Source organism: Chelonia mydas, chromosome 6 (genome assembly GCF_015237465.2).
Source record: "Chelonia mydas isolate rCheMyd1 chromosome 6, rCheMyd1.pri.v2, whole genome shotgun sequence".
Taxonomy (NCBI): Eukaryota; Metazoa; Chordata; order Testudines; family Cheloniidae; genus Chelonia; species Chelonia mydas.
This window is the reverse complement of record NC_051246.2, coordinates 90,773,114-90,800,603: the sequence shown is the minus strand read 5'-3', so window position 1 is coordinate 90,800,603 and position 27,490 is coordinate 90,773,114. Positions and strand designations below refer to the sequence as shown.

The 27,490-nt window shown below is 43.7% G+C and overlaps 1 protein-coding gene across 3 annotated transcripts in view; it reads right to left on the bottom strand.

Annotated features, from left to right (window-relative positions):
• YLPM1 (YLP motif containing 1) overlaps positions 1-27,490 on the bottom strand; it is a 59,798-nt gene that overhangs the window by 21,835 nt on the left and 10,473 nt on the right. For all 3 annotated transcript variants that reach the window (XR_006291428.1, XM_043548151.1, XM_037900694.2), the window contains exons 4-7: positions 23,542-24,299; positions 16,649-19,300; positions 10,719-10,839; positions 3,139-3,580 (exon numbers count right to left, since the gene is read on the bottom strand). Coding sequence is in view for 2 of the 3 variants with exons in the window: in XM_043548151.1 (XP_043404086.1) it covers positions 3,139-3,580; positions 10,719-10,839; positions 16,649-19,300; positions 23,542-24,299 (3,973 nt within the window). In the remaining variant the exon portion in view is untranslated. The remainder of the gene's footprint in view (positions 1-3,138; positions 3,581-10,718; positions 10,840-16,648; positions 19,301-23,541; positions 24,300-27,490) is intronic.

Sequence of the window (27,490 nt, the reverse complement as noted above, 5' to 3'; positions counted from 1 at the left end):
GGTCCATAAATGGCTATTAGCCAGGATGGGCAGGGATGGTGTCCCTACCCTCTGTTTGCCAGAAGCTGGAAATGGGTGACAGAGGATGGATCACTTAATGATTACCTGTTCTGTCCATTCCCTTTGGGGCACCTGGCACTGGCCACTGTTGGAAGACAGGATACTGGGCTAGATGGACCTTTGTTCTGACCCAGTATGGCCGTTCTTATGTTCCAATGTATTTTTCCCCATATATATACTTTTTTCCTTAATTCCATTAAAGATATAGAAAAGAGCTAGCTAAACTTCCCAGGAGAGTGGTTCCAACAGAAAGGAACGCCCTAGCAATGCTACAGTTAAGCCAATGTCTACATTTTTGTTTCTGGTGTATACCACTGAAGGCCAGTGGTGAAACAAACAGTACTGCAGTGAAGTCCTTTTATTATTGTATTACTGGAATGGAATTTGACTCTTCCACAGAAAAATACAGTGCAACAAAACCCTGGGTTCCTAGGAGAGTTAAAATGTTCATGGCTCAAATTCAACACAAAATCATCTCAGAACTGTATATTTTCAAATTTTTAATTAAAAATATTTTGACTTTCCCTGTTGAAATTTCATGGATGTAAAACATTTAAATAGGAGGAGCTTTTATAGCATTTGCGTAATAGAAGTAAATAACCAAATATTCTACTGAAAATAATTGAAACATCTTTTACTACTGTTGAAATTAAAGGAAAGGGGAGTTTAACTGTCGAAAGTTAAAATGTGTTGTACACCCTACAAGCCAATGGAAAGAAAGGAGGGAGTGATTCAAACAGGACAGCTGCTGGGGGATTAATGCCACACATACACCCTCTCTTCCTTTCCCAGAAACGGTCTGTGGCTGAAGAGACTAGGGACAGCAGCACAAACTGGAAGGTTACAGCTGCGGAAAAGCCTAAAACACAAGCAGGAAGGCACAGAACTGGACCGCAGGAAGTAGTTGGTCAGGGCACAGACAATAAGGGGAGCTTATGGGTTGTTGTTTTTTTTTTTTAAAAATAGCCCAGTTTTATCTACTGTAGTAGCTAACAGTCTGTTTCTGGTTGTTTTATAGCCTAACAAAAAGCCCCATAAAAGTACAAACTTTAAAAAAAGTAGCTGAAAAGCAGCTCAGTTTTAAAACTGAACTGGTGGGTCATTTTCCCAAGGCAATATATTTCCTTCCTTAAGGAGTTTAGCTGTGGGATCCTCCCACCTTGCAGGGTCTTAGATCCCATGCGCCAGCCCGAGCCTGAACATCTACACTGCAATTAAACAGCGCCTTAGCCTGGCCAGCTGCAGGTTTTTAACTGCAGTGTAGCCATACCCTATAGTTGTCAGAGAGATACCAGTATGTAGACAACAGTAACTGAAGTAGCTAGTTTAGATTCCTGTCAGTTTTCTAACAATTTTTAATAAAATATTCAAATCATGGGATCATTTCTGCTCCAAATAACTACTGGCAAGTTGCAGAGACAATAAAGCTAGCTATACCACAACACTCATTTTAAAAGTAACTGCATTCGAGCAGAATCTCTCTCTTTTTAAAGTAGTGTAAAACCATGGGAAATTAACTCTCAACTAAAAGCTTCATATTAAATTTTAGCTGTGGGAAATTCAGTATTAAATCTGAATCCCATCCATCATTCTTCATTATATAAGTTGTAAACTCTTGAGGGGAAGGCATTTATCTTCATTCTTGCCTGCAGAGCTCCTCATCTACTTTGGGCAATACACAGACAAATAATAAAAGAACAATAGCATTAGATGTTCTACTTGTAGGCTTTCAAAAAGTGGTCCATTTTATTACAGGTGATCTAACAGATAAAAAGACCTGTTTTAATGTAGAGTATCAATATTGTATTGGTTATGATATACTGTTTTGTGATTCTATCACATGGGATAGTATTGATTAGAACCAGAGGTGGCAATAATCAATTTAATTCATGTGAAGCACCTCAACATCACACCATGGAAGGAAAAAGTAAACTCATAAGCAGAGGGGAGAGAACCATCACGTTTTTTTGGGGGGGGGGGTGGGGGGTGGGAGAGGAATGGGGCGGAAGGATTGGCCTTATGGGCGGGCGAAAGCTCAGGGTGCTATGGTTACACACCCTGCCCCCACACACAGTCAGCCCAAGGTCCCTTTAGCTCCCAAGTGCTGGGCCTGGAGCTGAGGAGGGGAAAGGCTGGGGTGCCCAAGCTGGGGGCTCCTATGGTGCACTAGGGTCCAGCTGCTAGTTCTGGCCAGGCTGGGGAGGGATGGGACTTCCACTTCCCCTGAACAGGCTGATCCCACGGTCAGGTCAGACTCACCTCTGGGAACCTCCCCCAGCTGCAGGAAGCTCTGCTACTGCTGGCTGGCAGCCCAGTTCTGAAGGCTGCACTGTCTCCAGCAGCAGCACAGAAGTGAGGATGGCATGATATGGTATTGCCACCCTTACTTCTGTGCTGCTGCTGGCAACGGCACTGCCTTCAGAGCTGGGCTGCCAACCAGCAGCCGCCACTCTCCGGCCACCCAGCTCTGAAGGCAGTGTTGCTACCAGCAGCAGCACAGAAGTAAGGGTGGCAATACCATACCATGCTACCCTTACCTCTGCACTGCTGGGCGCCCAGCCAGCAGCCACTCCTCTTTGGCTGCCCAGTTCTGAAGGCAGCACCACCACCAGCAGCAGCACAGAAGTAAGGATGGCAATACCGTGACGCTCCCTACAATAGCCTTGCGATCCCCCCACTACCCTGTTTTGGATCGGGACCTCCACCCACACACACACCTGGTTACAACACTGTGAAATTTCTGATTTAAATATCTGAAATTGTGAAATTTAAGGTTTTAAAAATCCTATGACTGTGAAATTTACCAAAATGGGACCGTGAATTTGGTAGGGCCCTACTCATGAGTGCAGTCCAATTATTTAAGTGAGGAGATCAATCATATAGCAACAACTTTCAACCTCACTGCAGCTGAGGTATTTGGCACTACATAATGATGTACAGAACTTACACAGGGATTGTGTTAAGATTCTGGGCATACTATGTGTGGTAAATAACACTGAGAACATGTCCCTTTAGAAACAAAAAGTTTTGTTTAAGTGGTCCTGTACTAGAGGCAGAATTATTTTTTCCATTACTCACCCCGCCCATGGCCATAGTCCACAGTCTGTTGAATTAGAGGTGGTTTAGGAATTGATGATGGTACAGATGATGGAATGGGAGTATGACCTGGAGGAGGTATTTTCCCAGAAGATGATACTGTGTGTGGCAGCACTGATTCTGGTTTACATAATGCATACTCCAAATTTGCTCCTTTATCTTCACTGGTATCCCAGAGTCCATGAAAAGAATCCTCATCCCAACGTTCCTGTTTCACAGCACCAGATGTTGGCTTTATTGCAGGAGCCTGACTTGAGGTTGTAGCTGAAGCCGGAATCGGAGCACCTGGCCTTGTCACCGGGGCACCTGGCCTCGTCACCAGGGTGGGCTGCCTGAACAACACTGGTGGCTTTATAATAACAGCAGGAGAAGGTTTGATAGGCTGAGATTCTATTGGTGTCTCAGGTGGCAGTTGAGAAGATGCCTAAACATGGGAAACATTTTTTAATAAGGCTCTGTAAACAGCTTCCCTCACCCTATGTGAAAACAGTAAACAAAGCCCTCTGACCAACTTGTGTCCCAGCTAGAGCCTTGCAACCTGACCCAAACACAACAGGACCCAGCTACAAGTGTAGGGTTCGGGTCAGGTCGGCTCTGATCACCTCCTCCTACCTGTGGGATTGGCACCATGGAGACGGATGCATGCCCTGCTCCTGCCGGGCCCTGCCACTTGGCTGCACTGTGTCTGCCAGGGAGTTATCACTCTTACAAGTCACAGTGCCTCTCACTCCACAGCACACACAGTGCAGCAAAGCAGTGGTAGCTGGCAGGAGTGGAGTACACAGCTGCTGCCACACCAGCCCCCATGAGCAGAAGGTGGCCGGTGATTGATCACGTTCACCAGGCATGGGGAGTAGGAAGTCCCCCCACAGGACAACCCCCAAGACAAAGCAGTGGTGGTGGCAATACAGTTTCAGGGGAAAGTGTCAGGTCCGGGTGGGCCAGAAAAGGACTTGACACTCTCAGGTCAGGTTCAGGTCGGCTGTGCCAGGGTCAGATTCGGGCCCAAGTTGGTCTTTAAAATTGGGCCTGAGCAGACCTCTAGTCCCAGCTGAGAAGGGTGCTTTCATAACAGTCTGTAATTCACACATTCCTAACCATTAGCATTTTCAGGTTCCCTCATAGGAGGGCACAACTACACACTGATATCCCAAGAAGAACAGCCATTCTGGATTGGTTGGTGTGTGCTCACTACTTGAAACCTCTAAATCCATTAAGTCAAATATGAATAAAGTCTTAATGTAACTGTTCTCTCATCCAAAATGACCTTACCAAATTAAGCTCTCTCTTTAGCCAAAGCACCTTCCAGGCTGTTTCTCTCAGCTAAATTTCACTTTATAGATATGTGAAGAAGAATTGCCTCTAAACAGCAGCAGGTCTAAGATGGCATCTATACTAAAAATGTATCCATTGCGGACACCAGGTGCAGCTGAACCAGTGCTGAAAATGATTTAAGTGCAACTGTACACAAGAGTAAACCATATTCTGCACTATTTCACAAACCCTAATAGAGGACTGCTCAGAAAAAGCTGTGATCATGGTTTGGCCATTCTAATCTTGCAGTTAAACTGTTTTCAGCAACACCCACTGCCCACAATTAGTAAACTTCCTAGTATAAACAGAGCTTCCGACACTACAGTTACCTCTCTTGCTCTTGTGTACGTACACCCTATCTACAGCTAATGCCAGCTTCTTGACAACTCCCAGCAAAAATCCACCCTCTCCAGAGTTAATGCCAGCTCCTTGGCTCATCCTAGAGAAAACTTGCTTTCTGTTCAGCTAACATCAACCTCCTGGCTCTCCTAGGTTACATGGAAAATGTGCTCCTTTATTCACCACAAGGTCCATAGTCTGACCACCCCGCTCCCATAACAGATACAATACTAAACATGACAAATTAAAAGAAGCACTGTAACTTTATTTAAAACTTTGTAACAAAGGTGGAGAAAGCTACTAGGGGACAGGCTGTTCTAGATTTGATTTTGACAAATAGGGAGGAACTGGTTGAGTATTTGAAAGTGGAAGGCAGCTTGGGTGAAAGTAATCATGAAATGATAGAATTCATGATTCTAAGGAATGGTAGGAGGGAGAACAGCAAAATAAAGACAATGGATTTCAAGAAGGCAGACTTTAGCAAACTCAGCGAGTTGGTAGGTAAGATCCCATGGGAAGCAAGTCTAAGGGGAAAAACAACTGAAGACAGTTGGCAGTTTTTCAACGAGGCATTATTAAGGGCACAAGAGCAAACTATTCCACTGTGTAGGAAAGATAGGAAGTATGGCAAGAGACCACAATGGCTTAACCAAGAAATCTTCAATGATCTAAAAATCAAAAGTGAGTCCTACAAAAAGTGGAAACTAGGTCAAATTACAAAGGATGAATATAAACAAATAACACAAGTATGTAGGGACAAAATTAGAAAGGTCAAGGCACAAAACAAGATCAAACTAGCTAGGGACATAAAGGGTAACAAGAAAACATTCTACAAATACATTTGAAGCAAGAGGAAGAACAACGTAGGCCCGTTACTCAATGGAGTGGGGGGGGGGAGGATAACACAGAAAATGTGGAAATGGCAGAGGTGCTTAATGACTTCTTTATTTTGGTTTTCATCGGGAAGGTTGGTGGTGATTGGATGTCTAACATAATGAATACCAGTGAAAATGAGGTAGGATCAGAAAAGGCTAAAATAGGGAAAGAACAAGTAAAAAATTACTTAGACAAGTGAGATGTCTTCAAGTCACCAGGGCCTGATGAAATGCATCTTAGAATACTCAAGGAGCTGACTGAGGAGATATCTGAGCCATTAGTGATTATCTTTTAAAAAACAACAAGGAGTCCTTGTGGCACCTTAGAGACTAACAAATTTATCTGGGCATAAGCTTTCGTGGGCTAGAACCCACTTCGTCAGATGCATGGAGTGGAAAATACAGGAGCAGGTATAAAACTACATGAAAAGATGTGAGTTGACTTACCAAGTGTGAGGTCAGTCTAACGAGACAATTCAATTGACAGCAGGATACCAAGGAAGGAAAAATAACTTTTGGTGTGGTAATGAGAGTGGCCCATTTCAGAAAGTTGACAAGAAGGAGTGAGTAACAGTTGGGGGAAATTAGTATTGGGGAAATTAGGTTTAGGTTTTGTAATGATCCAACCACTCCCAGTCTCTTATTTTTCCCTCCCTTGGTAGCCTGCTGTCAGTTGAATTGTCTCGTTAGACTGACCTCACACTTGGTAAGGCAACTCACATCTTTTCATTTATTTATACCTGCTCCTGTATTTTCCACTCCATGCATCTGATGAAGTAGGTTCTAGCCCACGAAAGCTTATGCCCAAATAAATTTGTTAGTCTCTAAGGTACCGCAAAGACTCCTCATTGTTTTTGCTGATACAGACTAACATGGCTACCACTCTGAAACCTATCTTTGAAAAGTCATGGAAGATGGGATAGATTCCAGAACACTGGAAAAGGGCAAATATAGTGCCAATCTATAAAAAGGGAAATAAGGACAACCTATGGAATTACAGACCAGTCATCTTAACTTCTGTACTTGGAAAGATAATGGAGCAAATAATTAAGCAATCAATTTTCAAACATCTAGATGATAATAAGGTGATAAGTAACAGTCAGCATGGGTCTGTCAAGAACAAATCGTGTCAAACCAACCTGACAGCTTTCTTTGATAGGGTAACAAGCCTTGTAGATAGGGGGAAGAGGTAGATGTGGTATATCTTGACTTTACTAAAGCTTTTGATACGGTTTCACATGACCTTCTCATAAACAAACTAGGGAAATGCAACCTAGATATAAGGTGGGTGCAAAACTGGTTGGAAAACAGTTCCCACAGAATAGTTATCAGTGGTTCACAGTCATGCTGGAAGGGCATAACGAGTGGGGTCCCGCAGGGATCAGTTCTTGTTCCGGGTTCTGTTCAATATCTTCATCAATGATTTAGATAATGGCATAGAGAGTACACTTATAAAGTTTGCAGACGATACCAAGCTGGGAAGGGTTGCAAGTGCTCTGGAGGATAGGATTAAAATTCAAAATGATCTGGACAAATGGTCTGAAGTAAACAGGATGAAATTCAATAAGGACAAATGCAAAGTACTCCATTTAGGAAGGAACAATCAGTTGCACACATACAAAATGGGAAATGGCTGCATAGGAAGGAGTACTGCAGAAAGGACCAAAAGCTAAATATGAGTCAACAGTGTAACGCTGTTGCAAAAAAAAGCAAATATCATTCTGGGATGTATTAGCAGGAGTGTTGTAAGCAAGACACGAGAAATAATTCTTCCACTCTACTCTGTGCTGATTAGGCCTCAACTGGAGTATTGTGTCCAGTTCTTGGTACCACATTTTAGGAAGGATGAGGACAAACTGCAGAGAGTCCAGAGAAGAGTGACAAAAATGATTAAACGTCTAGAAAACATGACCTATGAGGAAAGATTGAAAAAATTGGGTTTGTTTAGTCTGGAAAAGAGAAGACTGAGGGGGGACATGATAACGGTTTTCAAGTACATAAAAGGTTGTTACAAGGAGAGAGAAAAATTGTTTTTCTTAACCTCTGAGGATAGGACAAGTAGCAATGGGCTTAAATTGCAGCAAGGGAGGTTGAACATTAGGAAAAAACTTCTTAACTGTCAGGGTGGTTAAACACTGAAATAAATTGCTGAGGGAGGTCACGGAATCTCCATCACTGGAGATTTTTAAGAGCAGGTTAGACAAATGCCTGTCAGGAATGGTCTAGATAATACTTAGTCCTGCCATGAGTGCAGGGGACTGAACTAGATGACCTCTTGAGGTCCCTTCCAGTCCTATGATTCTATGATAAATACAAATGAATGGTAAAGCTCTGCTGAGTTGATTGGACTCAATTGTAGGAGATGGGTATAAGGCAAGGGCGCTCGACCTGTGGCTCCGGAGCCACATGCGGCTCTTCAGATGTTAATATGCGGCTCCTTGTATAGGCACCAACTGCGGGGCTGGAGCTACAGGCACCAACTTTCCAATGTGCTGGGTGGTGCTCACTGCTCAACCCCTGGCTCTGCCACAGGCCCTGCCCCTACTCCACCCCTTCCCGCACCCTCCCCTGAGCCTGCCGTGCCCTCACTCCTCCCCCCTACCCCCAGAGCCTCCTGCACGCCACAAAACAGCTGATTGGGAGGTGCAAAGAGGGAGGGGGAGGCACTGATCGGCTGGGCTGCTGGTGGGCGGGAGGCACTGGGAGCGGGGAACTGATGGGGGGCTGCTGACATATTATTGTGGCTCTTTGGCAATGTACATTGGTAAATTCTGGCTCCTTCTCCGACTCAGGTTGGTCATCCCTGGTATAAAGCATACCACACATCCAAAGTTAGGCAGCAAGCCTCTTCCTTTATGTACATTTACACAATACATTGCATTACACGTTTTGGGATTGGCTTGGTTACTCTGTAGGAAGCAATCTCTGTACAGCATGCTCTGTCCATGCACTGTTCATATATGACTTACTCTTTACCTAGTCTTTGCTCCCAACTTATCTTATTCCATTATTTTTTCCATTGTAAATAGTTCCCCCTTACCTTAGCTAGTACAGACATTCTGTTTCCAGCCTGTTGATCTATTTACCTCCCTAATCCTGTTTCCCACGAAATGAGGCCTCACCCATGTCCAATTACTCATGTCAAGTCAGGCCTACACATGGAAAGCACAGTTTGTGTACAATGAAGAAAAAATTACTCTTCTAGCTTCCTACACAGAGCCTGTGCCACAGGTTACTGAGAAACACAGAAGTTGAGTTGCTTCAACATCTGGAAAACAGACAATCTAGAAGAAAATGGGTGAGCAGATTTCATGCTCTTCTGCCAATCAGTGTCTAATATTTATTTACCTACTTCATGGATGTGTTGATAGGATTCGGTCATGTTTGTAAAATGATTTAAACAGTATAAGCAGTATGGTGATTTAAGTAGTATATTATTATACCCATTATTCAGTGGGTGCTTTCCAAACACAAAGGAGGGGACAGTCCCTGTTCCAAAGAGTTTATAGTCTAAAACAGTGGTTCTCAAACCCTTTTTTCCCCGCGGACAACTTGAAAATTGCTGAGGGTCTCGACGGACCACTTAATGATCTTTCCAAATGTTGTTTGTACCGTTAACTAACTATTGTAAAGTGCTTTGGACAAAAGTGCTACATAAAAAAAACTTATAATAATTAACGTTTTTTTGTTCTACAAATAAAAGCACACAACTCATATTTTAATATCAGTAGTCTCACCTTTCTAATGTGATGGATGTGTCCTCTCTCCACTGCCCCAGCAGCCACCAAGATGGGGCTGGGAAGGGGAGGGGGGTCTCTCCCTCTCTCCCCCACCACAGCAGCCCCTGAGCTAGGGCTGGGAAGAAGGAGGGTCTACCACGGCAGCTCCCCAGCTGAGGCTGGGAAGGAGGGCCATCTCTCTCCGGCAGCCGCAGCCCTGGAGCTGGGGAAAGTCGCCTGTTTCTCTGGCTTCCGCAGCCCTGCATGTCCCAAATTCCCCTACCCCCTCTTCTCACCCCACTGTCCGCTCCCATCTACCCCTATTCCCCCCAGTGCCACCACCTCACCTTACATGTCTGCCTTCTCTAGGGTCTAGGTACCTAATTAGTGGAGCCATGCCTGAGCCACTCCACTAATTAGGTGGGTGGCCCTTCATTCTTTCATGTGCGGCCACCCAGGCGTGCACCTTAGAGGGAACTATCTGCAGACCACCTTAACGGAGCTCGCAGACCACTGGTGGTCCACGGACCAGAGTTTGAGAACCTCTGATCTAAAAAGATAAAGAGACGAAGGACAGGGGAAAGGTATACAGTGTTCAAGCAGAGTGATCTGGGTGACGGGGCAAAACTTCTTAATTTAACTTTTTAAAAGTATAAAATTAAGATATCTTCTCCTATCCTCCCTACAAATAACTGAACTACTTTGATCCATATCAATACTTCAGATTAACAAGTATGTGAAACACACACATACAAATATACAAGAATATTGTATCAAACAAATGTACAGTAGAACTTCACTAATCTGAACTACTGGAAGGGAGAGCCCAGCGCAGGTAAGTGAAGTTTGTAGTCCAATGAGTGCTGGGGAAGAACACCAGCACCATCAGACAATTATAAATGTCCTACTCCTTCTTCAGGGGATTACCTGAATGCCTGGGGCATGCTAAGAATTGATATGTTGCTCCCACACTGGAAAAAGCATGTCATGTTCCCCCCGGTCTATGAGAAGCATGTCATTAGACACATTACTCTTGCCCCCAACACAGCAGCAGAATCTCACTGGCTTGCGTTTCAATCAACTACAAGCTCAAAAGTTCTTTTTCCATTTGGGTTTGTAGGTTACCAAAGTACAGTTTTGCGAGATTTGACTAAGTGTAAAGTATTATTTTATGAGTTACCTACCTCAGTTTGCTTCGCCTCACCATCAGAAGCCAGGAAATATCTATTTTAGCTACATTCTAGATTTGAACTAATGTTCATACCCAGGTGAATTATCAACAGCATTTCATTCCTTTAGCACAGATTTCATTTACCTGAAAGGCACGTGGCCTTGTAGTTGTGGTTTGTGATCTAGAAGTTTCCTGTGATGACAGTTGGGGCATGTGGGGATCAGGCACAAACTCTTTCAACTTCTGCAGCTGTTCTTTTTGTTCCCTGCACATCAATCACAAAAGTGTGTTACCATTCTGTGGCATAAATGCACAGTTAAAAAAAAAAGGCGGGGGGGAACAGATACTTACATCAACAAAATATATTGTAGTAGTAGTAAGAATCAACAGCCACTACAGAGTTTACGACTGGGATAAGCTAGGACACAAGCAGCTGGTAGCACCCCAAAAGCCAGCATACTGGGAGAGACTTGACTTAGATTGTAAGCTCTTTGATGTAGGGACCATCCTTTTGTTGTGTGATTGTAGGGTGCCTAGCACAATGGGGTCCTGGTCCACGACTGGGACTCCTAAGTGCCACCTCAATACAAACAATAAATAATAACAGCTGCAACAACTCAGAGCTCCCCTAACATCCAATATTCCTAACACCTGGCTTTGGAAAAATGCATTGGTTGGCAAATCCAGATCAACACACAACTGATACCAGACTTGTCAGATGCACAGAGAACAGATCTAGTTGAAGACACCTGAAGTTGAGAGAAGCTATTCTCTACATTTCTACTACTGCTTCTGTCTCAAAGCATCATCAGAAGGAGTCTTATCAATTTCAAGCCACTTACACTGCATTGTTCTGCTTAGGATCTGCTCTTTCTTAAGTACGCAATGAGAAGAGTCAGCATAACGTAGAAAACACAACTCTCAATATGGTTTGATACAAAAGGGTGACTTCCCCAGCATTAACTTGAAAACTGAGGAAAACAGTCAACAGAATCTTCTTTAATTGAACCCTTTCTTTGGCGCTGTAGAGAGAACCTGCTTTCACATATGAAGCCTTCTTGTTTCAGTGTATCAATTTATTAGGCCTTAAACACCATTCTCTAAAGCACAAAAGACAAAGTCCCTGCCAACCTGGTGTATTAAACCAGTTCCCATGACAGATTAAATTCTTCAGAATCATAACTTCCATTCACTTTTTGAAAATTACATTTCCAGCACTTCTGGTTGCAACTAAAACCTTCCATGTGGGAATAAAAGGTATATCATCTTTATGAGTGTGAAAACAAAACAGCTTTGAGAGAGGGAGAAAATGCCCCCATTCATGTCAATGTGTTTTTAACTGAAACCTAAGGACGACAAATGTCAACAGTAACTGTTTAACTGTTCATCATTTTAGCATAAAATCCAGCTTGTGCGATTATCACCCTAAGGGGTGCAATGGCAGATGCAGGAAAGCGGGGGCACCCCACCCCCTTGACTTTGTCTTTACCAAATATTGCTCCCTCATTGATCTTCCTGTTCCCTCTGGAGGATGAACCATGACGCTCTGTTCTTAGGTCTATTCCTCTTCTTTCTACACTCTTCCCTGAAAGACCTCATTCATTTACATTCCAATTCATAAGTTCACCTCTTCCTTTTTTGATGTTCCTTCCTACAAATGTGCATGACGCACCCACACCCAGGATATCAGTGCACCATCCAAGCTTTCTCTCTCTTTATATTATATTTATATCTTTATATTATATATTATATGGTACCTCTGAATGTTTCCAGTGGTAAGGGATTTTGGAAAACGGTTTGGAGGAATATTTTGCTGTTTATTATTGCTCGCCCACTCTTCAGGATTCTTGTGATAATGATGCAGCAGAAATTGTTTTACATTTCATTATGCAGATAGTAAAATCCTGCATCAACCTAATTTTGGAGCTGTGGGTTGACTACATGATGAACATAGCTTTTGCTATGGGATGCCTGGAAAGGGGCAATCTCTGAGATCATCAGTTGGCTGGGCCCTGGTTTATTACATTTGGATTTGGACGTGGACAGAGAGCCACTGCAGCAAGCAGAGAACTGAAGTGGCAAACTCTCGTCAGGCTCTGTTGCCTAACGAGTGGACCATGACATTTTGAACCAGCAGGTGGGGGGGGGGGGGGGGGTTTGCCTTCACACATTCAACCCCAGGTACAGCACATTAGAATAATTGAGTTTTGCAGTGATAGCTAGTTGGATCACCATGGACAGATCCACACCTAAGAAGCCATGCTCCTGACTAGCCAAGGATGTAATAAAAAGCATATTTTGCTACTGTCATCATCCAGTAATCTACGGACACTGAGGAGTCTAGTAGCATCCCAAGACAGCATATCACTGTAACTGAAAAAGTAGACATCTTCAGTTATTTACTAAGCGCCAGTGATGTACTGAACACTGTACAAGAAACAGAAAAAAAGATGCTTTCTCTCACAAGCATCTTAAAAACTTGAGGACCATGCTTCACTTTGGCAAGTTCTTCAAAGCATTTTCTTCTTCCCACCAGTATCACCTCTGCCTTTCCCAGGTTTTGTTTTAGTCAACTGTTTTTCATTCAGTAGCAGTGCTCTCTCAGGTACTGAGATATCTGGATGATAGCATCATCTACAGAAGATTTGCAGCTAACTGACATCTGCATGTTGTCGGCATTGGGTCCGTAGTATCTCAAATCTTCCCTACAATTGTAACAATTTAATAAAGGATGGTAAAGTTGAATAGAAGGATAAACAACATTAAACCCTGAGAGACTCCTCATGTGAAATCTCTCTAGGAAGTGCAATAGCCCACATGACATGACAGGAATGAGGGAAGCCAACTTAATGCAATTCTGCTCATCTCACCAGGTCACTCAGATGAGTCATCAACACTTCATAATTAAAGGGTGCTGGTCAAGGGTGCAGACAGATCTAACATCAGCATGTATGTGTGCCAACTGTCTTTGAAAAAGAGGAGATATTCCATCAGCGTGACCAGTGCTGTTTCTGTTACATACGCTGGTCTAAAATCTGTCAGGGAAGATTCTAAGATATTAGCAGAGGTCAAGTGCTGCTGGAGATGGCTTTTCACCAATGCGTCAATCACTTTGCCTGGGAAGGGAAGGTTATCAGCAAAGTCATTGACATTGAGTGATGGTTTCCTGAACACACGCTGGACGACTGCATGTTTCAGGAAGGTTGATAGGCTGCTATCTCTGAAGGTGTTAATGTTCTATGTCAACAGTAGACTCAACTGCTCCTGACTGGCTGCCACCAACCAAGAGGGGTACATACAGGATTTCTAAGAACTGGAGATGCCATCTTTGATCCAGTCAATCTTTTCTCAGTATACTTTACAAAGTTTTTCACACTGGGTGACGCTAGATTTCAAATGAGGGAAGGCAGTCAGGAACCATGATAAAAAAAATAAGCACTGTACAAAACCAAAATAATCCATATTAAATGGATTAAGATCTGGCTAACTGATAGATCTCAAAACATAATTGTTAACAGGGAATCATCAATAATTAGGACGACTCTACAAGAGTCCCACAGGGATCAGTTGTCAGCTCAACTCCGTTCAGTATTTTTACCAATAAATTGGAAGAAAATATAAAATCACAGCTGATACAATTTGCAGATGACAAATATTGGTGGGGTGGCAAATAACCAGGAGAACAGAACTACATTTAGGAACATAGAATGTGGGCAGCCATATTTACTGGACATGTGTGCGTGGTAGTGAGAGGTGGGAACCTCAGGAAAGCAGTAACTCTGAAAAGGACTTAAGGGTCACTAGATAATCCACTGAACATGAGCTTCCACTGTGAAGCAGTGGCAAAAAAGGCTAACCCAATCCTTGGATGCATAAACAGGGAAATGTTAAATACATAGAGAGGTGATATCAACTTCACATACAGCACAGGTGAGATCACTACTGGAAAACTGTGTCTAATTCTGATGTCTAAACTTTAAAAATGATTGTGAAAAATTGGAGAGGGTTCAGAGAAGTACTACAAAAAATTAATTTTAGGTCTGGAAAACATACTTTACATTGAGAGACTTACGAGCACAATCTATTTTGGTGATCAAAGAGAAACTTAAGAGCTACTAGATCAAAGTCTTTAAGTACCTACACTGGAAGGAAACATTAGACTTTATGGAACTCTTTAACCTAGCACTGACATAACAAGATGCAATAATTGGAAGTTGAAGTTAGATAACTTCAAACTGGAAACAAGACAACTTTTAAATAGTGAAACACTAGAACAGATTATCAAGGAAAATGGTTAGTTCATCATTATCTGGAGTCTTTAAATCAAGACTGGCTGAAAGTTAAAGGGACTTAGGTGCCTAACTCACTCAGGCACTTTTGAAAATCTCAACATGGATGTCTTTCTAATAGGATCTAACTCAACAAGTTATTGGTCTTGACAGTAGTGAAAAATTCCCTCAACTGCAGGAATTACTGGATGAAGTTCTATGCTCTGCATTACACAGCTATGACTAGACAAAATCTATTCAGGTCATTATGCAGAACAGTTCCTTTGGATAAAATTTTGCATCTGCTATTGTGTAGAAGGATTTATTGGTTTCTCTGTCTGCAGCATAGGACTACAGGAATTCCTTGCTCAGCAGTCACGTTAAAGCTACTGGACAACAGGTGGTTACAGAGATCATCAGCACTCTGATTCCATGGTTGGATAAAATTCTCCAATAGAATGTTTTGGAAGCTTGCTGAGGTCATGAATCTCCAAGGGCAGACCAGCACAGTCAATTTGTCTGCCTGGTGAGAGACAGAACCGCAACTCCTCTCTGGAGAAGGAGATTATCTGACCAGGAAGTTGCTGACCAGGATTATGTTACCTATGTCTACACTACAACCTAGACTAAAGATCAGGTCTAGTGTGTGTGTGGGGACAGAAACTCATAATAAACTGAATACAAAATCTTGGTCCTAGGTGCTGGAGATATTATTCACATGGATACTTAAATCTCCTCAGTCAAAGAGTCATGGAGACTCCGCTACAAGGCTGGTTAATAAACCTGTTAGGTGCAATAAGAAGCCAAGGTCGTGAGGCAGTCTACAAACCAGTAGTATTGCCTTGCTCACTCTCAGATTAAATGACCCATTTGACAGATTTAATTTTGGGGGTCACCTGTACATTCTTGCAGATCTGATTACTTAATATTATCCAGTATGCTTGCTCCTCAACACAAACTGAATATGGCAAAAGAAGTTCCTCATCTTTCCCCAAACACCTTCCTCTTCCTTTTCCACTGATGTTGTAAAAACCATAGCTTCCCAGTCACTCAGCCTTATTAGTTGTGTGATTTTCCACGCATCTTCCCTCCTCACATATTGGTAAATTTCTGCTGCAATTTCCTGTATGTTATCTAAAATAATATGATCTTTCCTCTGTTCTTATGAACAGTCCTTATACATGCACTGGTTCTTTTTCATTTTGACTACTCTAACCTCCTCCTCTCTGCCCTTGCTAATTTCCGTATCACTTACCTCCAGCGTATTCAGAATGCAACAGCTAAAGTCATCTTCAGGCACTCATTGGCTTCCTCTTAACTTTTATATCAAGTCAAAATTTTTTGTCCTCATCTTTACAGATCCTCACAACCCTGCTTCTGCCTACACCCTAGGTATTTGCAATGTTCTCATCCTCTCATATGGGTTCAGTTAAAATACAGTGATGATTGAAATGGACTAAAGGAAAATTAAGATAGTAATATCTTGGGATTTGCACAGAATAAGAAATCCAAATGCTTCAAGCCAAACATTCATCACATCTGGGGGTGAGGAAGGAAATTATTGCCCTCCACACAGTACTGTACAATTGAATGAGTTTAAAAGATCAGCTGGCCCGGGGCAGCCCCTTGAAGCATCATGTATTGGCAACTGCAAGAGGCATAATGACAGAACAGATGCAATAATTGTCTAACTGATAAAGCAAAACCTGTGACCCTACCTGACAGTATTTAATACAATTCCATGGATTACTTCAGATAAATTAGCAACTTTTTTCCCAAAAGAAATTACAAAACTAGCCAACTCACCGAAGCATTTTCAGCTCCTGGGCAGCCTTCAGGATTATTTCATGCTGCCTTTGACTAAGGACCATTACCCCTCCAAGTGACTGTTCAGGGTCCAGGTTTGGCTCTGCTCCCAGCATGTCAGATGAACGTGGTGGTGGAAGGGGTGGATCAAGCTGATCCCCCAAAGGTCGTAGTCTGTCTGCTTCATCAGGATACCATCTATCTGACAACCGTTCCCTCTCCCAGTCAGTCCTTTCAGGAAGGTAATCTCGCTTCTCCCTTGATGCATCATGCCTCTCTGGATACTCTCGGATCCTCAACTCTCCCCTGTCTCGGAGGTCTCTGTCATAGAGATCCCTGTCTCTTTCCTCCCTCCACCGGTCCTCATGGTACCTGTCCAGAGGTGGAAGTGGTGGCAAAGGTGGAAGAGGAGGAATGTCCAGGTCATGACTCGGTGTATCTCTGTCATCCAGAGGTCTCAAGTAATCTCTGTCCCATTCTCTATCTAATTCTCGATCATAAACATCCAAGCGTCTTCCAATCCTGTCCAGATCTCTATCCAGCTCCCTCTCCCTTGGCCTTTCCCAATCATCCCACCAAGTGTCTCGTCTGTCAAGATCAGAAGACAAAGGAGGGAGAGGAGGAAGAGGTGATAGTGGAGGCAATGAAAGACGGAGTGGTAACCTGTCATCTCTATCATATGGATCCACATGATCATCCTGAATATCTGTGTCATGCTCTCTCCAATATCGATCTCTTTCCCAATCATCCAATTGTTCGCGCTCTAAAGGATGGGAATCTCGTCTATCTAACGAAGGTTCCTCTTGCATTCTCTCCTCTTCGTGACTCCAGGGAGCCCTGGTTTGTTCCTCTCGATGATACAGAGATAATTTCTCAGAGTTGTCTCCTAGGCGGATTGGTTTATCAATACTGCCTGTTTCAGGCCTGCCCATTTCCCTCTCCCGGCTACCTGATCGCCTGACAGAACCCCTCTCCCGACTTCCTGCCCGCCTGCCAGGACCCCTCTCCCAGCTTTCAGCCCGTATGACAGGACCCCTCTCCCGGCTTCCAGCCCGCATGATAGGGCCCCTCTCCCAGCTTCCTGACTGCCCCCTATCCCTGCTGTCTGCCCGGCCAGCTGGTTCCTTGTCTCGGCCAGACAACACCCTCTCCCGGCTGCCTGACCGCCCAACTGGCCCCATCTCCCAGCTGCCTGACTGCCCATCTGGCAACTTCTCCCTGCTACCTGACCGCCTATCCAGCTGCTCCTCCCGGTTGCTCACTCTCTGGATCATCCCCCGGCCTCGGGTGGCTGCCTGTCTGGGCAATCCTCTGCCTCTGTTTGTTAGCCCCCTGCCTCGGCAGTCATCCAGCCTGCCCTGCCCCCTGTCGAGGCCGTCGTCCAGCCTGCCCTGCCCCCTGCCTCGGCCGTCGTCCAGCCTGCCCTGCCCCCTGCCTCGGCCGTCGTCCAGCCGGCCCTGACCCCTGCCTCGGCCGTCGTCCAGCCGGCCCTGACCCCTGCCTCGGCCGTCGTCCAGCCGGCCCTGCCCTCTGCCTCGGCCGTCGTCCAGCCGGCCCTGACCCCTGCCTCGGCCGTCGTCCAGCCGGCCCTGACCCCTGCCTCGGCCGTCGTCCAGCCGGCCCTGACCCCTGCCTCGGCCGTCGTCCAGCCGGCCCTGACCCCTGCCTCGGCCGTCGTCCAGCCGGCCCTGACCCCTGCCTCGGCCGTCGTCCAGCCGGCCCTGACCCCTGCCTCGGCCGTCGTCCAGCCTGCCCTGACCCCTGCCTCGGCCGTCGTCCAGCCTGCCCTGACCCCTGCCTCGGCTGTCGTCCAGCCTGCCCTGACCCCTGCCTCGGCCGTCGTCCAGCCTGCCCTGACCCCTGCCTCTGCTTACTAGTCCATTGCCTCTATTATCTTCTGGCTGAACCAGACCTATACCCTGGTTATTTTCTGATCCAGGTAGTACTTTACCCTGGCTATTTTCTGAAAGGGGCAATTTACTATCTGTAGATTTCAAGTCTTTATTTCCTGTTACAGGGGATGGAGGTAAGGCTGCTGTTCCTCCTGTTCTCGGAGGAATAGTAGACTGCACAGTTACAGGTGTACTGGGAAGTGGTGTTGGTTTTTGATTCTGAATGGATGGAGGTTGAGTAGTTGGTTTTGTCTCTTCTAATTGCTGCGCAGGATCCTGAGAACTCCAAGTCCACTTTTTAGGCCGAGGAATAATTTTTTTGACTTTAGCTTTGGGTGGCTCCTGTTGAGCTTTTGTCAGGTCCTCAGCTGGCTGAACTGGACCAGAATTCTTTGCATCTGTATCAAAGGCAATTGGCGTAGACTGAGTTCTATTTGCCAACTCCTGGTTGACAGCCACATCAGCAAAAGCGTCTCTGTTTTCTGTTCGGGACTCTGCTTGAGATTGCTGTTGAGGTTTGGGCCCCCTCCACTGTGACCCGCTTGGTCGGGAACTGTGCATCTGTGATGTACTTGGGGAAGTATAAAACTGTGCTGCTGGCCCCCGGGGGACAGTCCCCCATTTGCTTGAAGACTGTCCATCTGAATTCTGACCTTCAAATCTTGGCCTCGGCCCTTCCAAGTGCTGGCCTTCAAAACGAGGTCCTCTCTGTCTTGGCCCTTCAAATCTGTCAAAGCCTCTTCCCCGAAGTCCATCAAACCTACATGTAAAACAAGAGACATATTCAAATGAACAAATTAAGTGAGAATTCTCTAGAAGATATTTTCACTTTATAAAACCACTTTCATGCAAACATCTCTGTGTGCCTCATATGCAAACCCCATTAAATCAGTACAGAGACATGGAAAAATGCACTTCAATTTCACACTGCACAACTGAGAGTGACATAAGCCACTTGCAAACTCAGCAACCTCTAGGAAATAATGTCAGATGAGCCACAAAATAATCAGTGTCATGCCCCACTGTTGCATCAATATGTGACATTATGTCTCTGTGCTGGCTCACATCTAGGGCATCATTCACAGACACATAATGGAAAAAAACGTCCTGCTAATGTGAGAGCAGCAGCAGCATTTGAACCACTCTATACAGATAGTAGTGGCTGAAAGTGTAAATTTCAGCCATGAAGACTAGTTCCGGGAGAAACATTGACTTAAAATCTTAACTGGAAATCAAGTATGTTATTTTAACATGTCTGGTGTTTAAAGCTCCAGACTGGTGCTCAGAAGATCTAGATTCTGTTTCCAGCTCTGTCCAGAGTCACTGTGTGACCTTGGGAAAGTCACAATTTCTCTGTCTCTTGCTACTCCAACAGCAAAATAGTGGTATTTCCCTACCACACAAGGGTGTGAGCAAAGATAAATAATGTATGTGTAATGATCAGATACTATGGTGTTGCGTACTACACAGAAAAGCCTATAAATAAAATATAAATAGATAAATAAAATCTAGATATAGAATTTAAAATATTATTAAACAGCAAGAGGAGCAAGCTTATGATGTTGCCCTGGTCTGGACAGCTTTATGTATTTTCTATTTGTACAACTGTATTTTATTCACATTTAGTTCACCTACAACTACCATGGCCCAAAATGTGGGGAACTGGATAACAAATACTGCATGAAGTGAAAGGATTCATGCAATAGGAGCTAAAGAGGCATATCTGGTCAAAAATCCACTTTTTAATTAAATGCCCAAATACTGATTCACATAACAGAGCAGATAAAATCAAAGCATTTTACATAGGAAACCTTAAAAGGAAATGAAAGTCACATTACTCAGATGTTTGTAACTTACAATGTTGAATCTTGAACCAGTGCAAAAAAGCAAAAAGAAACAAGGCAGTTGAAGACTACAAGAACAATCAATTACTGGATCTTGTTTCTCAAAAAATACCAGGGTTGGAAACAATTACTTGTTAGCATTGAGGAAACACACACTGTGGGAAATGCAACTTTTCAGTATTATGAATGATTGATCTATAACTCTAGAAGTTTGAAATATCAGCTGCTAACAATCACTTTGGATGTGAAATGGGAGGTGATGGGAAATGATTGCACACAGAATGATATTACTGTGAAGTCTACATATCCTGCAAGGACTAGAAATGGTTTGGTGGAAGAAGCAACAACATTTTCAGAATTGTAAACCTTCCAAATATAGATTCATGACCACCGATCAGAAAGAACAGATTTCAATTGCTGCAGATTTGATACCTCTTAAAGTGTGAATAAGCCATTCCTAAAATGAGCTCTTAGGCCAAACTACACAGATCAGCTACATAATGTACCTTTAAAAATAAATCTTATTTTTTAAACAAGTCTAATTGTTCATTGACTCAAGAGGTCATCTGTCCAAAAAAAAAACCCTGAAAAATTAATTTTTTCCCTTCCCAAAAGACACAGGAAACAAAATATAAATGTATGAACATTGTGGTATAATACAAACCAACAATAATCAAGAAATTCAAAGCTAAGGCCAACACTCAGTGCTCTCACATCCTTTTTAAACCATTGGAGCTAAGTAACACCAAACATAAGAACGGCCATACTGGGTCAGACCAAAGGTCCATCTAGCCCAGGGGTGGGCAAACTATGGCCCGTGGGCCGGATCCCTGTCCTAAGCCCCCTGCCTGCACCTCACACCCCTCCTACACCCCAACTCCCTGCCCTGAGCCCCCTACTGCACCGTGCACCCCAACTCCCTGCCCTGAGCCCCGTCACACCCTGTACTCCAATCCCCTGCCCTGAGCTCCCTCCTGCATTCTGCACCTCCCCTGCACCCCAACCTCCTTCCCTGAGCCCCCTCATGCACTCCGCACCCCTCCTCTACCCCAATCCCTTGCCCTGAGCCCATTCCTGCACACCGCACCCCCACCCACGCTCCCTCCCGCACCCCAACCCCCTGCCCCAGCCCTGCATACAATTTCCCCACCCAGATGTGGCCCTCGGCCCAAAAAGTTTGCCCGCCCCGATCTAGCCACGTATCCTGTCTTCCAACAGTGGCCAATGCCATGTGCCCCAGAGGGAATGAACAGAACAGATAATCATCAAGTGATCCATCCTGTTGTCCATTCCTAGCCTCTGCCACAGAGGCTTGGGACACCATCCCTGTCCATCCTGGCCAACAGCCATTGATGGACCTATCCTCCATTAATTTACCTAGTTCTTTTTTGAACGCTGTTATAGTCTTGGTCAAAGAGTTCCACAGGTTAATCATGCGCTGTGTAAAGAAATACTTCCTTTTACTCGTTTTAAACCTACTGCCTATTAATTTCATTTGGTGACCACTAGTTCTTGTGTTATGAGGAGTAAATAACATTTCCTTATTTACTTTCTCCACACCAGTCATGATTTTATAGACCACTATCATACCGCCCCTTGGTCGTCTCTTTTCCAAGCTGAAAAGCTAGCACCACTCTTTTAAGGGCTTGTACACACTAGCGCTCACTTTGGTATAACTTAAGTCACCCATGGGTGTGAAAAAGCCACACCTCTAAGTGACATTAGTTACACCGACCTAAGCGCCAGTGCAGACAGGCACTTCTCTCCTCCAACATAACTACGGCCGCTTGGGGGAGGTGGAGTAATTGTGTTGGAGGGAGAGCTCTCCCCCGTCAGCATAGAGCATCTGCACTAGCAGTGCTATATAGGTGCAGCTACATTGGTATAGCTGCATCACTGTAGCGATTCTTGTTGCAGACTAGCCTTACGAAACCTAAAGTCAGTAAGTGTGCTGGAACCCTGAGGTGAAAAGAGCAAAGAATGAAAGAGCCTTTTCCTACCAATATAGTGAGGCAAAGTAGCAGCTCTGAGTTTCCCTGGCATCTCTTTGGCACACCCTTCATCAGAAAATGTAGCTGGGGTTTAGGATTCAAGCTACTTTATTTCTTGATTTTACAACAGCATCTAATTTGTTGGTAGTTAGGTATTAGATGCTCCAAGTCTATAATAGTTGGATACTTGCCTGAATTCCTTTCACAATGCCTAAGTTAAAGTACTACCTAGGGAAAAGAGCACGTATTGTGATTGCGCCTACAGATAACTTTAAACATTTTTGAAATAGATGTTTCCAAACTGTCCTCCAAGACAGAGGATCAGCGTAGCACTTGCTAGGGGGTTATGGTGAGATAGCTTGTCATATCGCACTGGCTTTTCTCTAGGTTTCCAGATAACTTGCATTAAAAGAAACTAAAAATACAGGAAATATTTTTCTGCCTCTTTTCCATATGAGCAATTGTTGTAGTTGTAAAAGGGACGCTATGTGCTTCAGAATGGAGATGTGTGGGTACACAGGACAATCTCGCTAGAAAGATGTGACCCTAGATAATGGGCTAGATAATGCCCAAGGGTACACAGGACAATCTCGCTAGAAAGATGTGACCCTAGATAATTGGGCTAGATAATGCGCAAGTGCAAAGCACATCTCTGACTTTGCTTTCACTAAGGGTATGCCCTACACTATGGGCACTATAGCAGCACAGTCACCACATAGACACTTGCTATACCAATAGAAGGGGTTTTCTCATCCACATAGATAATCCACTTCCCCAGTAAGCAGTAGCTAGGTCTACAGAAAAAAATTTATATCAGCATAGCCACATCTACACTGGGGGCTAGGTCCACTTAACTACAGTGATCAGGGGGGTTGAATTTTTCACACCCCTCAGTGTCAATCTAAATTTTAAGTGTAGACCATCCAGGCATAAGATAAACACAGTGAACAGTGCACATAATTTATTTTCAAAAACCCACAAAACAAAACCCACTATGCTGCACCCACAATTTCCCCTGGGGAGAGAAGACAAAGAATGAAGCACATGTGACAGATTTTCCTCACACTGTTTAATGCACAACTGGCACTATAAGTACTTTGGTGATGACAGCAGTAAAAGAATCTGTATAGATGAGGATGTGTGTAAACTAAAGGAAAAAGACCTACCTAGGACCTCTTGGTCCTTCGAAGTATGTGCCTCTGGGTGGGTCTGGAAGCAATCCACCTGATCTCACTGGTTTATCTTGAACGTTGGAGGTGGGGGGTACATAGGTTGAAGATACTGGAGTAGAGGTTTTCAGTTCTCCAGATGCTGGTTCAGATGAGACAGAAACAAATGGTACAGCTTGCTTACCCAGATGAACTTGACAGTTTCCTTGGTCTGAAGAGTCAGCAGATGTAGTTATTTCAGAATGACAAGGTAAAGTTGCAGATGAGCCAAGTAGTTTAAATACAAAAGAATCAGGAATAGGAAGAAGAGCTGGCCTGGTTGTCTTAGCGGACTGGAAAACCTGAAGACTGGACGTTGGGGGTTCAGATGAGTTAGACAACTGAGGATCAGAAGACAGAGGTGGGGGAACCTGCGGAGGGGTGGCTGAAGGCAAAGATGGAGGCATAACAGGCATGCCTCCTTGAGAGGTTTGAGAGCATGGAACAAAAGGAGGTGGCAATGCAACATTCCCAGTGTATTGATTCTTCATGTTTCGAAGTGAGTTCACTTTCTCCTGCAGATGGGACTGAGTAGCTTTCATCTGTCCCTGCCATGTTTTCCACTGTTTCTCATACTCCTGAAGCTGATCTTTGTGAGGATAGGTCTGAAGTTGATCCTGCCATCCTTGGAATTCACGCTCCCACTCTTTGTGAAGTTGTTGAAACTGTTTCTGCTGCGTCTCATAATGCTGCAGCTGCATATCCACTGACATTGTCTGCAAGAAAGAGAGATACAAATGCTGCAGAATACATTTTTAGTTCCTTCTGAAGCCACATGCTTGAATATCACCCTCTGCCCAATCTTCAGGTTAAACAGAAGCTTGAGAGAAGAGTTACACAGAAACAGAAGCAAACATATCCTGTCTGGTATATCTCCAACCTATACATTTTAGTGATAGATAAGGGCAAAAACTTCCATACAAAAAGCCCACATCACTCTAGGTGGGAGGACCGGGAGTGGGGAGAGTATAATTAGCAACAGATTACTTCTGCATACAACCAAACTATTTGGGGCTATTACTAGAATATCCTCCATCCCTACTGAATCACAAATCAATCCACAAATATTCTAATATATGTAGCAAGCAGCCTTGTTTCCCAAGCTCTTCAATTTGTTTCTCCAAGCACAAAGCAATTCAATTTAAATGCACTTTCCTTCACATTCGAGAGCACCACCTGGAACACTAAACCAGGTATACGCTGAGTAAACTGTAGTAGTCCTCCAAGTTTGGACTTATCAAACTTGTTTATCTAACAAAACAAACAAAGAGAACAATCTCTCATTACGCTTGTAATAACCTACAGCTAGTTAACCTACAGCTTAATGGGACTAAATTGGGGGGCCCAAATAATCTTCATCCAAGAACATTAAAGGAATTGGCACCCGAAATTGCAAGCCCATTAGCAAGAATTTTTAATGAATCTGTAAACTCAGGGGTTGTACCGTATGATTGGAGAATTGCTATTTTTAAGAAAGTGAAAAAAAGTGATCCGAGTAACTATAGGCCTGTTAGTTTGACATCTGTAGTATGCAAGGTCTTGGAAAAAATTTTGAAGGAGAAGGTAGTTAAGGACATTGAGGTCAATGGTAAATGGGACAAAATACAACATGGTTTTACAAAACGTAGATCGTGCCAAACCAACCTGATCTCCTTCTTTGAGAAGGTAACAGATTTTTTAGACAAAGGAAATGCAGTGGATCTAATTTACCTAGATTTCAATACGGCGCTTGATACGGTGCCACATGGGGAATTATTAGTTAAATTGGAAAAGATGGGGATCAATATGAAAATTGAAAGGTGGATAAGGAATTGGTTACAGGGGAGACTACAACGGGTCCTACTGAAAGGTGAACTGTCAGGCTGGAGGGAGGTTACCAGTGGAGTTCCTCAAGGATCGGTTTTGGGACCAATCTTATTTAATCTTTTTATTACTGACCTTGGCACAAAAAGTGGGAGTGTGCTAATAAAGTTTGCGGATGATACAAAGCTGGGAGGTATTGCCAATTTAGAGAAGGACCGGGATATCATACAGGAGGATCCGGATGACCTTGTAAACGGAGTAATAGTAATAGGATGAAATTTAATAGTGAGAAGTGTAAGGTCATGCATTTAGGGATTAATAACAAGAATTTTAGTTATAAGCTGGGGATGCATCAATTAGAAGTAACGGAGAAGGACCTTGGAGTATTGGTTGATCATAGGATGACTATGAGCTGCCCATGTGATGTGGCCGTGAAAAAAGCTAATGAGGTCTTGGGATGCATCAGGAGAAGTATTTCCAGTAGGGATAAGGAGGTTTTAGTACCGTTATACAAGGCACTGGTGAGACCTCACCTGGAATACTGTGTGCAATTCTGGTCTCCCATGTTTAAGAAGGATGAATTCAAACTGGAACAGGTACAGAGAAGGGCTACTAGGATGATCCAATGAATGGAAAACTTGTCTTATGAAAGGAGACTCAAGGAGCTTGGCTTGTTTAGCCTAACTAAAAGAAGGTTGAGGGGAGATATGATTGCTCTTTATAAATATATCAGAGGGATAAATACCGGAGAGGGAGAGGAATTATTTAAGCTCAGTACCAATGTGGACACAAGAACAAATGGATATAAACTGGCCACCAGGAAGTTTAGACTTGAAATTAGACAAAGGTTTCTAACCATCAGAGGAGTGAAGTTTTGGAATAGCATTCCAAGGGAAGCAGTGGGGGCAAAAGATCTATCTGGCTTTAAGATTAAACTCGATAAGTTTATGGAGGAGATGGTATGATGGGATAACATGGTTTTGGTAATTAAATATTCATCGTAAATAGGCCTAATGGCCTGTGATGGGATGTTAGATGGGGTGGGATCTGAGTTACCCAGGAAAGAATTTTCTGTAGTATCTGGCTGGTGAATCTTGCCCATATGCTCAGGGTTTAGCTGATCGCCATATTTGGGGTCGGGAAGGAATTTTCCTCCAGGGCAGATTGGAAGAGGCCCTGAAGGCTTTTTGCCTTCCTCTGTAGCATGGGACACGGGTCACTTGCTGGAGGATTCTCTGCTCCTTGAAGTCTTTACAACATGATTTGAGGACTTCAATAGCTCAGACATAGGTGAGAGGTTTTTCGCAGGAGTGGGTGGGTGAAATTCTGTGGCCTGCATTGTGCAGGAGGCCAGACTAGATGATCATAATGGTCCCTTCTGACCTTACTATCTATGAATCTATGAATAAATCTACAACAGTCACTAATTATTCAATATATTTTATCTGTACCCACATCTGTATCTGAATTGCTGTGGCCAAACTGCAAGTCTCCTTTACCCTGCCTTGTAAAATCATGAAAATGTACTACACTAGGAACCATGTGCAGATTATTTTACCTGTCTCCTTCACCAAGATTTCCTTGGGACTACTGTCTCCAATATACTTTTCCTTTATCTAATGACTTTCAGATCCTTGAGTGCTAGGAGTGGCAAATACCCACACAATACATATTATTCATTGAGAGTCACACTGTTGCAACATAAAATGAAAAAGTATTAAAACAGTATATTTTGTATAAAATATGAATCAATAAGGGTTCACTAAGAGCTGTGCCAGAAAAAATGTGACGGCCTAATTATCATCTTTTCTCTCTCCCCTTTCAATATTGTCATAACCAGTCAAGGAGTATAGGAATGCTATATCAGTGGTCCATCCAGTTCAATGTAGCCAGGTCTGAATCAGTTTGGGTCAAACCAGTTGCCACTCTAGCCCTGTATTTTGTCTCTGAGAATGAGCAATGACGTATTAGCAGCATTGTGGTAATGACCAGAGAATCCAATCAGGATTGGGACTCCATGATTGTAGCTGCTGTAAAAAACAAACAAAAAATCTCACTCACTCACACAAAGAAACAGTGTGGTTCACTGGACAGTGCACTGGAC